Source organism: Callorhinus ursinus, unplaced genomic scaffold (assembly GCF_003265705.2).
Source record: "Callorhinus ursinus isolate GAN/ISIS: 27379988/994484 unplaced genomic scaffold, GSC_fseal_2.0 scaffold72, whole genome shotgun sequence".
Taxonomy (NCBI): Eukaryota; Metazoa; Chordata; class Mammalia; order Carnivora; family Otariidae; genus Callorhinus; species Callorhinus ursinus.
Window position 1 is genome coordinate 5,598,121 of NW_027397134.1, and position 13,080 is coordinate 5,611,200.

The 13,080-nt window shown below is 43.7% G+C and overlaps 1 protein-coding gene across 18 annotated transcripts in view; it reads left to right on the forward strand.

The window, feature by feature from the left end:
• Positions 1–13,080, forward strand: part of SFI1 (SFI1 centrin binding protein) — a 99,501-nt gene that overhangs the window by 57,116 nt on the left and 29,305 nt on the right. For all 18 annotated transcript variants that reach the window (XM_025858211.2, XM_025858208.2, XM_073886853.1 and 15 more), the window contains 5 exons: positions 5,012–5,168; positions 7,245–7,406; positions 9,343–9,413; positions 10,859–10,951; positions 12,631–12,728. In XM_025858211.2, the coding sequence (XP_025713996.1) occupies positions 5,012–5,168; positions 7,245–7,406; positions 9,343–9,413; positions 10,859–10,951; positions 12,631–12,728 (581 nt within the window). The remainder of the gene's footprint in view (positions 1–5,011; positions 5,169–7,244; positions 7,407–9,342; positions 9,414–10,858; positions 10,952–12,630; positions 12,729–13,080) is intronic.

Consider the following 13,080-nt stretch of genomic DNA (forward strand, 5'->3'; position numbering starts at 1 on the left):
AGGAAAGGGGGTGTGTGTATGTGTGTGTGCGTGTGTGTGTGTCTTTTATTTTCAAGAAAAAGTAATGGAAAAAATAAATCCAAAACTAACAAAAAATGGTTACCCATACTGGGATAGAGGCAACAGTGTGGGAACAAAATACTTTAGTGAATTTACTTTGTTATACAATTTAAACTTTGGAACCATAGAAATATTTTATATAGTTTAAAAAAAACACAAGTAAATCAAAAAGGAAGAAAGTGATCCCCAGAATTTTAAGACACACTGAAACAAACTTAAGTTTGTAGCCATGACTACACAGAAAATATTTACTTCAAGTAACTTTAAAATACAATATTTGACTGTTCATCCCTAATGGAATGCATTCTAAGGACACAGAGAACTGCTAGGAAATCAGAAACCTGCATTCATTAGCCTTATGGTGAGTGGCAGGGTTGGAATTGTCATGTTGAAACTATTGTAGCTACATTGTGAGATAAAGCAAGTAACCACGCAGTGTCATTAGGAATCATGATTTTCAGTGTCAAGGAAAAGATTACAAATATAAAAGAAATGAGATAAAAGCCGTATAATCTGAGATTGGAACTGTAAATATCACTAGAGACTTAGGACATTTTTTAACCTTAAATGTATTTCTCATTTCATTTATGGAAAAGTTAGAAGCAGTGAGCAGCAAGAATATATGGCATTTAGTATTCCCAGTGCCCAAGTTGTGGGCTCTGTTATTTCCTGACTAAAAGGAAGAGGGGCTTTTTGGAGATATGGCTGGTCTACAGCAGGATATGCACATCATGCACATCATAGGCCTAGGATACAGTGTGCTGGAAAGTGAGGACATTAACAAAGGTTAATGGGCTTGTGTCGGAAGGACTCAGGAGCCAGAGGACTTTCATAGACTAACAGTAGAACAATTGGGACATCCAGAAGAGTAATGACTGCAGTGAATTGAAAACACATCAAATATATAAAAATTCATGCGTGTATAATGAGGGGAGGGGAAGGAACTCACTGGTCACATATTTGGGTTGTTAGAGCATTAACTCAGTTTAAAAATTAGTGAAAGCAAAAATCAAGCGTTTATCCTGCCTTGCCTATATAAACTATATCTTTGCAAAACCTGAGGGTTAATGAGAGTAGGCTTCTTTATAGAATTCTAGTTAGTAGCTACAGAAGGATTACTAGAATGAGAAAATTGCTCTTTGGCCACCCCTAACGAGAAAATGGATCTAAGCAGCAACCACAGAGTGGGAAGACAGTGGGGAAATAAAATGGAGGGATCAGGCTACCATCATCTGAAGCCATGGACAGCCTTGACATTGTTAAAATGGTGGCAGCCAGCTGTGATGTGCCTCATGATGTGAGGTTGGGAGGTCCGCAGCACCACTTGAGAAGTGTTCTTGCCTAAAAATTTGAACATGATTCTAACCAAGCCTAACATGAATCTGTCAGTTCCCAGGAAATACAGGGATCAGGGGAACAAGTCAAAGACACCTTGAGGAAACAATCGGCCGGACCTAAAGTGTGGGACATTTTATAGGATAAATGACCTAGTTTCTCAAAGAAATTAGTGGCATGAAAGAGGAAAAAAGGCAGGAAGGAAAAATGTCCTATAAAAAGGATGGAATTGTGACATAACCAAAACAAACCAAAAAGGATCGCTCTGGCTTTGTAGCAAACCATGTGAGAGTTCATCCATCCGGTGTGCAGCAAGCCAATAAAAACTAACACAGGCTTTTGCAGTGAAGAAAGATAGACTATTTGCTGGTGTGGCGCCTCCCAGGAGAACGGGGCTAATGCTCAAAAGTCCTGGACTCCCTTTTGGCTTACAAGCGGGTGGTTTTAAAGGGTGAAATTCAGGGGAAGGGTTTCAGGGTCTTGTATCATGCTGATTGATGAGGGCTAGGTCAGCTGTAACGTTTCCCTTCTTGATCATCTTCTCCCTTCTGGCATCTCCCTATCTGGTTTCAGGGTGATTGTAGTGAGGTGGTCGTTCTGCTTCAGGGACCCAGTCGTTCCACTTTAGGGGCCTAGAACTGTAAAACATTCTTAGCAGACAAGTCATGATCCTGGAGTTCCGGAATCAAGTCCCACATCGGGCTCCCTGCTCAGCAGGGAGTCTGCTTCTCCCTCTGACCCTCTTTCCTCTTGTGCTCTATATCTCTCATTCTCTCTCTCTCAAATAAATAAAATCGTAAAAAAAAAAAAAAAAACGTTCTTAGCAGATGGCGTTAGCAGTGTCTTCTCTAGAGTACAAAGGCAAAAGTTCTACATCTCGTGATTATCACTAAGCTGCAAGTTATTTTTTTTCATGCCAATACAGCACATTATGTTTGTTATCTCAGGCAGAACAGCATCCCACAGACTTTTTGAAAGGCAAGTTTGTATTATTCCCAGAGGCATTTTTACAGGTTTTTTAAACAGTAAGTAAGGGCTATGTGACTCTGGTCAGAGGCAGTTAGGAGCCATAGGTCTAAATTGTAGGGTCTCGGGGTGGGGGGCTTGATTTCAGATGTGTTAGGAATAGACCATAGAAGATCAAGGATGAAAGCAGGGAGAACAGGCAAGAAGCTATTACAAAATCCCAGGTGAGGGGCGCCTGGGTGGCTCAGTCGTTAAGCGTCTGCCTTCGGCTCAGGTCATAATCCCAGGGTCCTGGGATCGAGCCCCGCATCGGGCTCCCTGCTCAGCGGGGAACCTGCTTCTCCCTCTCCCACTCCCCCTGCCTGTGTTTCCTCTCTCGCTGTCTCTCTCTCTTTCTCTGTCAAATAAATAAAATTAAAAAGCAAAACAAAAAAACCCCACAAAAATCCCAGGTGAGATTCTAGACAAGGATGATAGCAAGATGGTGTTGGATTCTGGGTATACATGGAAGGTAGTGCTGACACGACTTGCTAATAGATAGTTAAGACCTGAAGTTTCAGGGAAAGAATCCAAGGTGACTCCAGATTTCTGGCCTGAGTAACTGGAACAGTGGAATGGCCATTTAGTAAAATGGGGAAGATAGAGGGAGAAGCAGGTTTGTCTGGAAAGATTAGCTCCATTTTGAGTGCCACATTTCAGCCTGAAAGGCCTTTTGAATATCCCCCAAGGAACTGTGAAGGAAGTATGGGGAGTATGGAGGATGGGTCGAAACCTGAGATGTAAATTTGGTAGTCCTTGGCTTGCAGTTGGTACTTCAAGTCCATGAGGTTGTGTGAAAGCACAAAGGGAGTGAGTATAGCTCTCAGAGGGGTCCCGGGACCCAGCCTGGGAGGAATAAAGGCAAGGTTGCCTGCCGGTAGCCCAGAGAATCCACAGGCCTGACTGGCCACATCAGATGCTTCTGGCAGTCAGGGATGGTGAGGAGTGGGATTTGACCTTGGGATTGAGCAATGTGGAGAGCACTGAGGCACTTGGAAGAGCAGTTCCCGTAGGCCTGATGGGGAGAGGGTTCATGAGAGCCTGCCTGGGGAAGAGAAATTAGAAAATAGACTGCTCTTTTGAGGAGTTTGGAGAGGAAAGGAAAGAACTCAAATGTTAGCTGGATGGCAAAGTGATCTAGTGGTAGCTTGCTCAAGAATCTGATTTATTCCTTTCACAAAGTATTTCTGTGACCATAACCTTTCCCCCCCAACTTTTTATTTTTGACAAATGCTAAATGACAAAAGGTAGATATTCACTGGTTTAACCTATTGCTAACATCTTGCTACATTTGCTTTCTTTAAGTATATCAATGTATTTCTTACATTTTCTGAGTGGCTTTAAAGTTGCCGACATAAGGGGCGCCTGGGTGGCTCAGTTGGTTGAGCGACTGCCTTCGGCTCAGGTCATGATCCTGGAGTCCCGGGATTGAGCCCCACATCGGGCTCCCTGCTCAGCAGGGAGTCTGCTTCTCCCTCTGCCCCTCCCCCTTCTCATGTGCGCTCTCTCTCTCTCTCATTCTCTCTCTCAAATAAATAAATAAAATCTTTAAAAAAAATAAAGTTGCCGACATAAAAGTTTACCCTAAATACTTCAGCTTATATCTCCTAAAAATAAGGATGTCCTCCTACATAATCACAATATCATTTTATCTAAGACATTCAATATTGATATGATAATATCTACAATATGGTTCATATTCAAACCATAGATTATTGCTATTTTAGAGGCAGGTCCAGGATCCAATCAGAGGTTGTATCCCTGAAGGGATTTGCTTTTGAGGATGGGAGAAATAGTAGCACATTCATATGCTGCTTTAGAAAACCTAGTAGAGGGTGAAAACCGATGATGCAGAAGGGGGGAGTTGCCAGTGATAAACTTGAGAAGGTGAGAGACCATGGGATGTAGCCATAGTGGGGGTGACTTTTGATTGAAGGGAGCGTGGACACTATTCAGAGGAGGCCAAGAAAAGTCAGAGCCTGTGGGCAGGTGGGTGGGTGGATGTGGAAGGAGCTTGAGAAAATTCTCTTTTGATTGCTTTTATTTTCTTGGTGAAATGGAAGAATGGTATTCAGCTGAGAGGAAGGAAAGGAGAAGAGGTATTATAGGTTTAAGGAAAGAAGGTATGAATTCATCATCTGAGATATGCAAACTAGGGATGCACATTGCCAAGCACACATGAAGACTTTGCTGCGGGTACACATTTATCGTCTTGAGGGAATCCTTCCGTAGACCCTCAGCTTCTGTAGCTAACTCTTCCTGGAAGCTAATGTGCCTGAGATCATAGGCTTCCTCCCACTTGGAAGAAAAAGGCAGACCCTCCTCACTTGTCCCAGATCTGATTTAGGTATATCACCCCATTGATTTTATTATTCCTCTTTTCCCTTGTTGTTCTTAACCCAGGAAAAAAGTTACTTTCTGGAAGTAGAATGCCCTTCTTAAAGAGCCCTTCACTGCAAATTTCCATAGATTATGATCCTCCTTGGGGGTTGCCACGTCCTTGTTTCTAGTTTTAGCTTTCCCAGTGTGTCTGTTTCTCTTTTCCCTCACGTGTACCTCACCTCTGTTTTTCTGCCTCTCCTCTGATTGTTGCCTTTTCTCTGGTTTTCAGACCTGGTCACGGTGGTGGGAACAGCTGCTACACGTCCAGAGGGAGAGACAGAAGATGGTCTCCGCAGTGAAACACCGTGAGCACTGGGAAAAGTGGAAATCCCTGAAGGCCTGGCTCAAATACCTGAGGGTCCGCAGAGTGAAGAGACAATGGAATGGTGAGCAGAAGATCCCGGGCTCTGGAGACAGAGGGGCACGTCACAATTTCCATTCTTCTGCCAGTGGTGCTAATTTATTAAGGAGAGATAGAACCATATTATGCCCCAAATTTTGGAAAAAAAGAGATTGAGGAGAAACATAAATCATCCTCAATTCACATTTATTTCCTTCTGGCCTTTTCTTCCACACATTTTTTTTTAAGAGTTTATTTATTTGTTTATTTATTTGAGGGAGAGAGAGAGCATGTGGGAGCAGGAGCCAGAGGAGAGGCAGGAGGGGGAGAAGCAGACTCCCCTCTGAGACTCCTGGACGCGGGGCTCAATCCCAGGACCCTGAGATCATGACCTGAGCCGAAGGCAGACACTTAATCAACTGAGGCACCCAGGCGCCCCCCCCCCCTTTTTTTAAGATTTTATTTATTACATATATTTTTAATAGGGTTTAATTATCCTATAAATACTATTATTATGATTAATATGATATGTACAACTTGGTATCCTGCTTTTTTTCCCCACAACTAACAACGTTTTCCTATATCTTTAGTCTTCATAAATGTTATTTTTTTTTTAATGATTGTCTGCATTTTGCAGGATGGTCTACCTTAATATACTATCTAGCCATTCTTCTATCGATAGATATTTGGATTGTTTCTGTTTCTCCCCAGTGATGTAATCCATGTGATTTATAATGTTGATTTTTTTTTTTTAAGATTTTATTTATTTATTTGTCAGAGCACAAGCAGGGGGAGCAGCAGGCAGAGGGAGAAGCAGGCTCCCTGCTGAGCAAGGAGCCCAGTGTGGGACTCGATCCCAGACCTGGGCAATCCTAGATCTTGGATCATGACCTGAGCGGAAGGCAGACATTTAACCAACTGGGCCACGCAGGAGTCCCTGATTTTTTTTTTTTTTAACTTTAAACAAAGTTTTATTACACAAAGGTTGTCACATAATTCGATATTTCTCTACTTTGTACACAGTTATTCTTACTCTCCACAGAAAGGCTGCTTCTTAACTTTTTATCTGGTGATGGCAAACACTAAAATCCTGATTTTAACAGAATAGTAATAAAAATGCCTCAGTGATTTAAGTTGAAAGCAATACATTGGTACATGGCTCTTGCACTCAGTTATCAGGAATATACAAATGTCTTTTTATTCAAAAATACAAAATAAATTATCTGTAGGCATGGACAATGACAGCAGTAAACCATTATATTTTTTAACACTATTCTTATGGTTTAGTTTCCCAGTTAGCGTTCACAAGTAATAATACGTAGGTCACGATCATTGGTACTTTTCTGTATTTTGGTTTCTTGAGCCCACACATAAGTGAGTCAAGCAGTGTGCTAGATGCTGGCTGGCTTTCACCTCAGGCTCTCTGCAGAAACCTCCTGGGTTGCCAGGCCAGCGCTGTCTCTTGGGAGAGTTTGAGTTTGAGTTTGTGTCTGTCTGAGGATAATGTGGAGACCCACTGTCTGGTTCCCCAAGCCTGGAGCTAAAGACATTAAGCTCTTTAGCATGATAAGCTGCAGACTAATGTGCGTCTCGTTTCAGCATTTGAAGTCTAGGACCAATTCCCTCCCACTTCTTGGACTTAAGTTAGTTCATCAGGCCATTGGCTAGTTAGTGTTAAAAGAAGGGTCAGCCTGGCTTAAAGCTCAGAAACACTTTTGCCAGCATGGTGACCACATTGTGTCGACTCAGTCCCTCACACCCTACCCGAGAGACATTAGCATTAAGAGGCAAAAGTAAGAGTCTTCTTTGAAAACAGCAGCTGCCATTTCTGCTCCTCAGGAGTTAACTAGAAACCTCAACTTTTTGATATAACTGATTTTATAGCATCCTCCTCCCTAATATCACAGACCTATTCTCTTTCCTTGGAGAGAAGAGGTGTAGCTAAGGGCTTCCAAATAACCCTCCCATGCCTAAAAAAAACTTTTATTTTAGCATGCTTTGTAAGAACAGCCTCAAATCCCTGCTGAGTGTCAGTAGTAGGGTGCAGCTTATCTTAAAGATAAGATCTAGCTCATCTCTCAGCCTTGCAGGGGGCAGCACATAGTGATTTTCTTTGTTGCAGAGATGGCTGAGCGATTCCACCGGGTCACTATGCTCCAGACACACTTCTCTGATTGGCAGTGGGCCTGGGAGCGGAAGGAGAGCTTGTACGCCCAGCATGCCCGGGTGGAGGGGCTGGCCCGGAGGATGGCTCTGCGGAGGGCCTTCACTCACTGGAAACACTGTATCCTTTTCAGCCACCCAGCCTTGTCCACCACCACAGCCGGCCCACTTTAGATGTCTGATATTTAAGGTGTCACACACAAACACACACACACACACACACACACAAAATACGTGTATTTGTATATTTCATTTAATAACCCTGTCTCTCTTTGAAATTCTCCCAATTGTATATACATTTGTCTTCTTGCTAATCACCAGTTTTTAGGAGTGCAGGAGTGCAGCAGCCTCTAAAACAAAGGGCCGGGAATATGTGGGAAATGATTACTGGACAATATGAGGTAGTCATGATGTCTGTTGATTTCTTTTTAAAATTTTCTGTTTAACTGGAAGTGTGCTGACACAACAGTATGTATAACATACATTTACAGTTTAATGAATAGTAATAAAACCAACACCTTTGTACCCACCACCCAAATTAAAAATTCAAACACTGCTAATAGCCTGTCTGCTCATCCATGATTGCATTCCCTTTCCTCCCCTTCAGAGATAATCCCACTATCTTGAATTTTATGTTGTCATTTCATTGCTTTTCTCTACCCACTAGGTGGTGGAAATAGGTGTGGTGGTCTTTTTCTTGGCAGCCCTAACATTATGATCCTAGCTTCCATTGTCTTTTACCATGTGCAGACATTAAGCATTACCTCTTTAATCTTCATAGCAACCCCGTGGAGTAGATGTCACTATCCCCGTTTTACAGGTGAGGAAACAGAGACTCAGGGGGGCTAAATAGTCATCAGCATGTCATTGGCCGAGCTGGGAGTTTGAAACCTAGGCCTTTGGCTCTGGTGTGCATGTTCTTGATCACTGCCCCTGCTGCAGTACGTGCCCAGCTGTGCAGATTCGAACTGGAGATGTCCATCCGCACGTTCATTTGTTCATCAGACTCTCGCTTTGTTTTAAGCTCCTGCCTAAGTTCTGGAATATGAGGAAACTCAAAGACAAACAGTAGTTCATTGTCTAGCGGGGTAAAGAGACATGAAAGCGGGGCTGCACAGTGTGGTGTGGTAAGTGCTGTCAGAAAGGTGTGCATCCTGCGAGCGCTATTGTGCAGATTCAAGCTGACTTTGTCCTAGAGGATGACAAGGTCACCTAGCAGAGAAGCCGGGAAGGGTGTTTCAGGTGGAAGGAATGGCATTTACACAGGCAGAGGTGAGGAAAAGACCCACGGACGGCGACAGGGCCTATCGTGAGTTGAGGGGGCGTAGATGGCAGTAGGGCAGCGCGGGGAGAGGCATGCTGGGACCAGCGCGTAGGTCCCTGCGTGCAGTGCTCGGGAGCTTGGGCTTTCTCCTGATGGCACCGGGGATCCTCTGGAGGTGTGTAAGAAGATGAGCGATGCAGCAGGTTTGTACTTGAGAGGACAGATTTGGATTACAGGGGCAAAGCCGGCTCAGGGGGAGCAGATATGCGAGAGACTCTTGCCAGTCTGTGTGAGGGCCAAGTCGGATGCTCTGTGGGGCTTTGGGGGCGGGGACAGAAGAGCAGGAGAGATTTCCGAGGAGAGCAGATGGACTTGGCAGCCCAGTAGATGGAGGGAGTGGGAGGAGAAGGTTTGAAAATAACTCCAAGGTTTTTAGCTGAAACATCTGACTGGGTTGTGGTGCCAAAACAGAGGAGGCAGGAAGACAGGAATGCTTTAGATGGGGTGATTTGGAAATGTTTACTGTAATCTCTGGCAATTTATCTCAGCTATTTTGCCTGTCATCAAATGGGCATCAGAAGGGAGGAGGACAAGGCCAACTGTTTGATAAGCCACTCACATGGTTTCCCTTTGCGTCCCCTCCCTGGGTCATCAGGAGGAGATGGAGGTGGACGTCAGCCCACCTGGCACACCTGGTATCCCCCACAGCCAAGACTCTTCCGGTGGGTCCCTGGGACCGCAGTGTGTGAGGGTGGGGACAGTTTTGAGATGAGAGACCTTAACTCCCTGGCAGATGTGCTGCTGTATGCCGAAGAAGTGGCCCAGTGGAAGGTGGCAGAAGAACACAGGAGGCGCAGCTTGCTGGTAAGAGCATGGAAGCCTCTTGAGGCTCTTTTTTTTTTTTTTTTTTTTAATCTTTGCAGGAACCACCAAAGTTTTAGTGTTTAATATTTAAACACAACTGGCCAAAGTCCAAGATGTGAAGTTACCATGTTCGAGAACCTGGAGGGAAAAATCACTCTATAAGCTATATAGTATGTGGTAAGGAGAACGCACGCCTTATAACAGAAAGCCTGTCTACACAGAGTAGGTGCTTCAGAAATACTTAGCAGCCTTGCTCAGACATCTACGTTTGGAGGACCCAGACACACAGCATGCTGTTCAGGTGTATCTGGTTATGGGATTAGCTTCACTCATGGAGCTCTGTTCCATTGCAAGTGTCCCTGTTTTCATTTTGGATCAGAAAGGGTAATGATGTGGGATCAGAGGGGTCTGGAGCTATAAGGGAATCTTGGAGGTGATCTAGTCCTGCATTTTTTTTTTTTTTTTTTTTACATGGCAGGCCTCCTTTTTATTTTTTTGAAGATTTTATTCTTAATTGATCTTTACACCCAACATGGGGCTCGAACTCATAACTCCCAGATCAAGAGTCACATGCTCTACTGACTGAGCCAGCCAGGTGCCCCTTCATTTTATGTTTTTTTTTTTTTAAGTAACCTCTACCCCCAACATGGAGCTTGAACTCATGACCCCAAGGGCGGACTCCCTTTTTAATGTTGGGAGCCTAATCTGTAAAATCGATCAAAGTAGAGATGCTGTGGATGAAGCAAGGTCTGGGAGCAGTCCCTGTTCTACCACTGCTTTCCTGCACCCTCACCACATGAGGAGGTCTTCCAACACTTTCAGGTGCCTCTTCGGTTCCACAGAGCACAATATGAAAACCCCTAATCACTTCACTTCTGTCTCAGAAAACTGGAACCCAGGGCTTTGCTTAGGTCACATGTGAGGCAGTGTTGATGGAGCTGGAGCCAGTCCCACATGTCTTGCCACTACCCCAACCCCCCTACTCACCAAGGCTTCCTTCTCTTCCTTCTATTCTGCTCTTGCAAAACTGCATTTGGGGGTGCGTTTTGAACCCCCCACCCCCAACATGGCTTTAAAAAGAGAAACTACCATAAGCTAAAAGTCTCTTTTTCTGAGAGGTAAAGTTGATGTTTTTAACCTTTGTCCGTCGTGTTCCCATCTCGGCCGTTGGGATCTGTCCTGGTCAGAGGCGACATGGTGTGTTTGCTCCTGGGCAGTGTCAGTGGATGGTGGGGAGCAGTTCGACAGCTACTTATGAAGTGCCTACTGTGCGGGCTGGCTTGTAGCAGACTCCAGCTGAATCTCAAAGCAGAGAAATGCTCCGGGACCCCGGAGCAGCTGTGAACATCCGCGCCTGGGCCTCTCACTACTCGACTCGGGCGCTGCTCTTACTCGTACAGACGCTGCTGATTTGTAACTGGTTGTGTCCTTCCTTCTATTCACAGCACTTCTGTTTTCGAGCCCTAAAAGACAATGTGACCCATGCCCATTTCCAGCAAATAAGAAGGAATCTCGCTCACCAGCAGTATGACATCACGGTAAGGGTCATCTGTATAGAGGGACCTCTGACGTCCATTGTCTTTTAGCCTTTGTGCTTTGAGATTTGTCCAGACCTTTTAGACCCCAAAACCTTAGTGTCCATTTTCTCTAGTTAGCCCTACCAGCTGAGGGAGTAAGCCTTGGTTTTCCCTAGTTTAATCCCGTTTTTTATCTCTGCTAAGAAACTTGATAGTTGACTCAGAGGTCAGGGACTATGGATGGATTCTAACCCTAACCTAGGGAGTACACTCTGAGTCTTGCATTCCAGGCGGCTTTGGTTGTATTTGCACTGTAAGTTTGTTGTCTTCACTGGTTGGTTTACCTGAGGGCAACAAAGGTTCTATCTCTACTTACAGATCATGTTTCTGGGTATAGGAGGATGGGGGTTTTTTTTGTTTTGTTTTTCATTATGAAAATGTTTAAATGTACAGAAAAATATAAAGAGTAGTAGAATAAACACCTGTATACTTAGCATTTAAATTCAAATACTAGCCAATTGTTAATAGTTAATTCTTCATTTTTTTTTTTTTGCGGAGTCATTTCAAAGTAAATAACAGACATCGTGACACATCACACCTAAACATTTCAGCTTGCGTTGCCCAAAAATAACATTTTCCTTCATAACCACAGTATTGTTATCATCCCTAACAAAACGAACAGTAATTCCCTAATTTTATCCAATACCCAGGCCATATCCACATTTTCACAGTTATCCCCAAAATGTCCCTTTTCAAACCAGGATTCAACTAAGATCTGATTACTTACTGTATTTGGTCATGTCTTGTAAGGCTCTTAATAACAGTCCTCCCCACTTCTTTTGTTTAACACGTTTATTTTTTAATTGTGTTAAAATACACATAACAAAATTTATCATCTTAACCATCGTTAAGAGGACAGTTCAGTGACATGAAGCACATTCACATTGTGCAATCATCACCACCATCCATCTCCAGAACTTGTTTCATCTTGCAAAACTGAAACTCTGTCCCCATTAAACAATAACTTCCCATTCTCCTCTCCCCTGACCCCAGCAGCTGGCAACCACCTTTCTCCTTTCTGTCTCTATAATTCTAGGGACCTCATATTTATAGTACATGCCCTTTTGTGACTGGCTTATTTCACTTAGCATAATGTATACTTTTTTTTTCCCCCCTCAATGACACTGAGTTTTGGAATAGGAAGACTGGCTATTTGTCCTTATACAATATTCCATATTCTCAATTTATCTGTTTCCATTTGATGTCATTTGATTTTTCCTTTTTTAAACGTTGCTCCTATAAATTAGAAGTTTGATCTAAGGGCTTGATTAGATTGAAGTTAAACACTTTTTTTGGCAAGACTACGTCATGAGCAGTAATAGGTGATAAGATAAGTTTTAACTTTTAAAATGGCATTGTCTTCTATGAGGCCCAGATTAGGAATAGCTTCAGCTTCTTCATCCTGATTTCCATAGACTGGAAAATTCATCTTTTTGCCTTTTATGTTGGCCTAGAACAGCTCCATGTAGCTTAGCCATGATTATTTTGTAAGCCTGCTGTATGTTGGGTACTCCAAATTGAGATATAATTCCTCCTCTGGGGGAGCTAATAGTCTCTTGGGGCAAGGGTTTGCTAATAGGTCAAGAGAGATTTTACCTTTTGCCTTAATAAACTTCCATTTCTTTTCTGTTTTGCTTCAGCTGCTGCACAGGTTCTGGGACCTCTGGCAGACTCGGATTGAGCAGAGAGAAGAGAGAGCGCAGCTCCCCTCACTGTGTGCTGCCTGGGACCGCTGCAGGTGGGGACTTTGGCCTTCTCCTTCGGCTTTCCGGGGACTGACTTACTGTTCTCCAGGAGAGAGCATTTACCCTTCCATGCATTCCTCGGTAGATTCAGAAAGGCCCTGCTGTAAACCACTGGTTCCCAAGTTTGCATTTTCCTTTTGGCTGATCAGATGAGAGGTAGGATAAAGATGTTTGTACTGGTTCTTGGTCACCATAGTTTGGAGTATGTGCCTGCTAGCTCCTTGCCTCAATCCTTCAGGCTTTAGTGACAGTCACATCTTAGAATTCAAGCACTGATAGTGTTAAAAAGCAGGCTCAGGCAAGTGGGTATTTGTGGCTTAGTCTTGAAGAGTGCAGGGTGTCCCT